The sequence below is a fragment of the Austrofundulus limnaeus genome, unplaced genomic scaffold (assembly GCF_001266775.1).
Source record: "Austrofundulus limnaeus strain Quisiro unplaced genomic scaffold, Austrofundulus_limnaeus-1.0 Scaffold53, whole genome shotgun sequence".
Lineage (NCBI taxonomy): Eukaryota > Metazoa > Chordata > Actinopteri > Cyprinodontiformes > Rivulidae > Austrofundulus > Austrofundulus limnaeus.
In genome coordinates, this window is record NW_013952455.1 from 258,153 (window position 1) to 260,336 (window position 2,184).

Below are 2,184 nucleotides of genomic sequence, written 5' to 3' on the forward strand. Positions count from 1 at the left end.
GTTCTGTGCTGCTGTGTGTGTGTGTGTGTGTAACAGTGCTGCTGTCCCTCCCTCCACTCTGCATTCTAAATGATTGACAGACCACCCACTAACATTTTCGTCCAGTCTCGTCTCATCAGTGAAAACTCACGTTTCGTCACGTCTTAGTCATCAAAGAGCTATGTTTATTTTGTTACCRTCTCGTTATTGTYATGAAAAAAGGGGGTGTCAACGAAAATATTTTGTCATCGTTTACGATAACAACACTGTAAAACAATAGCAAAATAACGCAATATGTGTGGCAAGTCATTTTTGAACTGATTTTATGTTTTACTTACCTTAATTTTATCTTCAACAGCTTGTAGTTAAGTGTCTTGGGCATTCATAGAAATGTTTTTTGCCCGATTTTAGCCAAGATTCTGACATTTCTGTAGATACCACATGTGTATGTCTAACAAAACAACTTATAGGAATTAAAGTAGAAAACCAGTAGTTTGAGTTCAAGAGATTAATGAACCAATTGGTGGGCCGCATTTTGGTCACCAGCGGGCCGCCAGTTGAATAGCCCTGCTCTAGTGTTTAACTCTGTTCTCGATGTCGAACAGCCGGGATTTTTGACACGTGAGTGTGTTATAGACAGAGGCGGACATATTTTTATCTTATTTTATTTTATTTTTTGGGATGGGGCGGGGGTTCCTCTGTAGAGAAAATAGRAAAAACTTGTGAAAAGTTGCTGTGCAGGGCTTCACTTTTCACATAAAAAACATCCAGGGAGATATTATAACAGTTTTTCTGCAAGAGCAAGAAGGGAGAAATGTTAAGAGACCAGAGAGGCATGCTGTGTGGTTCTGCCTCTGCAGAACTCTCTTTAACTTTAACTCWCTTTAAAACACACTAAAACTGACTAAACTGAAGACTAAACCCTCTAAACCACACCCTAACTATAAAATCCAAACATGTTAAATGTCTCAGATTCAAAGTCATACACTAATGTATGACTTTGACTTTCTACTTTAACAGAACAGTGTATTGGGGAAACTGCATTTGCTAACAAAACAACAACATTAAAATAAAGCAGACTGCATACAGCAGCCAACATACCCCAGAGCAGAAGAACCAAGCTTTCACTGGTTTCCCAGCTGAAGAACCAACGCTTCTACTTGATTAAATAAACATGATTTACACAGGGTAATATACCAGGGCTTTAATYTGCAGCTGCAACCAGCGTGCAAGGATGAATAAATAAAAATTACACAATCGAAGCRGATCACAGATGGAAAAAATGAATGATTTTAACATCTAGTGGAAAATAAAGTCTGCAGTTTTACTTTTACGTGTCACCTTCAGTCATTTTTATTTCTTGACTCCAGTCTGAGATGCTGCTGCAGCACCAGTCCAACCCGTGCATCGTGGACAACGCAGGGAAATCTCCTCTGGACCTGGCATGTGAATTTGGCAGAGTTGGGGTAAAAAGCTTTGTGACTTTGTTACTAAAAAGAAAAAAAAATGTTGATAAGTAGATGGAATGCGTTGCTGATGTGCTCCTTTRTGTGTGCAGGTGGTCCAGTTGCTGCTCTCAAGTAACATGTGCGCTGCTTTGTTGGAACCTAAAAAGGGAGACACAACCGACCCCAATGGGACGTCTCCGCTCCACCTGGCTGCCAAGAATGGACACATAGACATCATCAGGTACATGTCCACCCCCCTCTACACACACACACGCACACACACGCACGCACACACACACACCATTAGTTTAAATAGCCCTTCATGATGTGTCTATACATCCACACTCTGCTCCATTTTTGTCCCACTAAAGTTATTATAAGCTCATCCCAACAGGGAAACAATCAAATTTTTTCTTTCTGTTTTTGAATAAAAATCCATAATGGCACTATCGCCACAGGGTCGTCAATATTCAACAGAAAACTTGTGTTAAAATATCCCAGCAGACTAATGTTTGGCTGCGGCTAAACACACAGAAAAGCCCACTTCTTGCCACTCTGCCACAGTGAAAAATGAGAGAGGATATGAGAGAAGAAGAAGAAGAAGAGAGGGAGATTAAAGTCTGTCAGGGCTGATAGAGCAGAACGTGCTTTTCAAGAAGTGACACTGATAAATGATGCTCAGTAGTTGTGGCTAACAGGCTGTGGAACACACACACACACACACACACACACACACACACACACACACACACACACA

At 40.8% G+C, this 2,184-nt stretch overlaps 1 protein-coding gene across 3 annotated transcripts in view; it reads left to right on the forward strand.

Moving 5' to 3' along the window:
* Positions 1 to 2,184, forward strand: part of caskin1 (CASK interacting protein 1) — a gene marked incomplete in the record, with an annotated part of 59,042 nt that overhangs the window by 2,713 nt on the left and 54,145 nt on the right. For all 3 annotated transcript variants that reach the window (XM_014008815.1, XM_014008812.1, XM_014008813.1), the window contains 2 exon segments: positions 1,350 to 1,445; positions 1,538 to 1,668. In XM_014008815.1, the coding sequence (XP_013864269.1) occupies positions 1,350 to 1,445; positions 1,538 to 1,668 (227 nt within the window).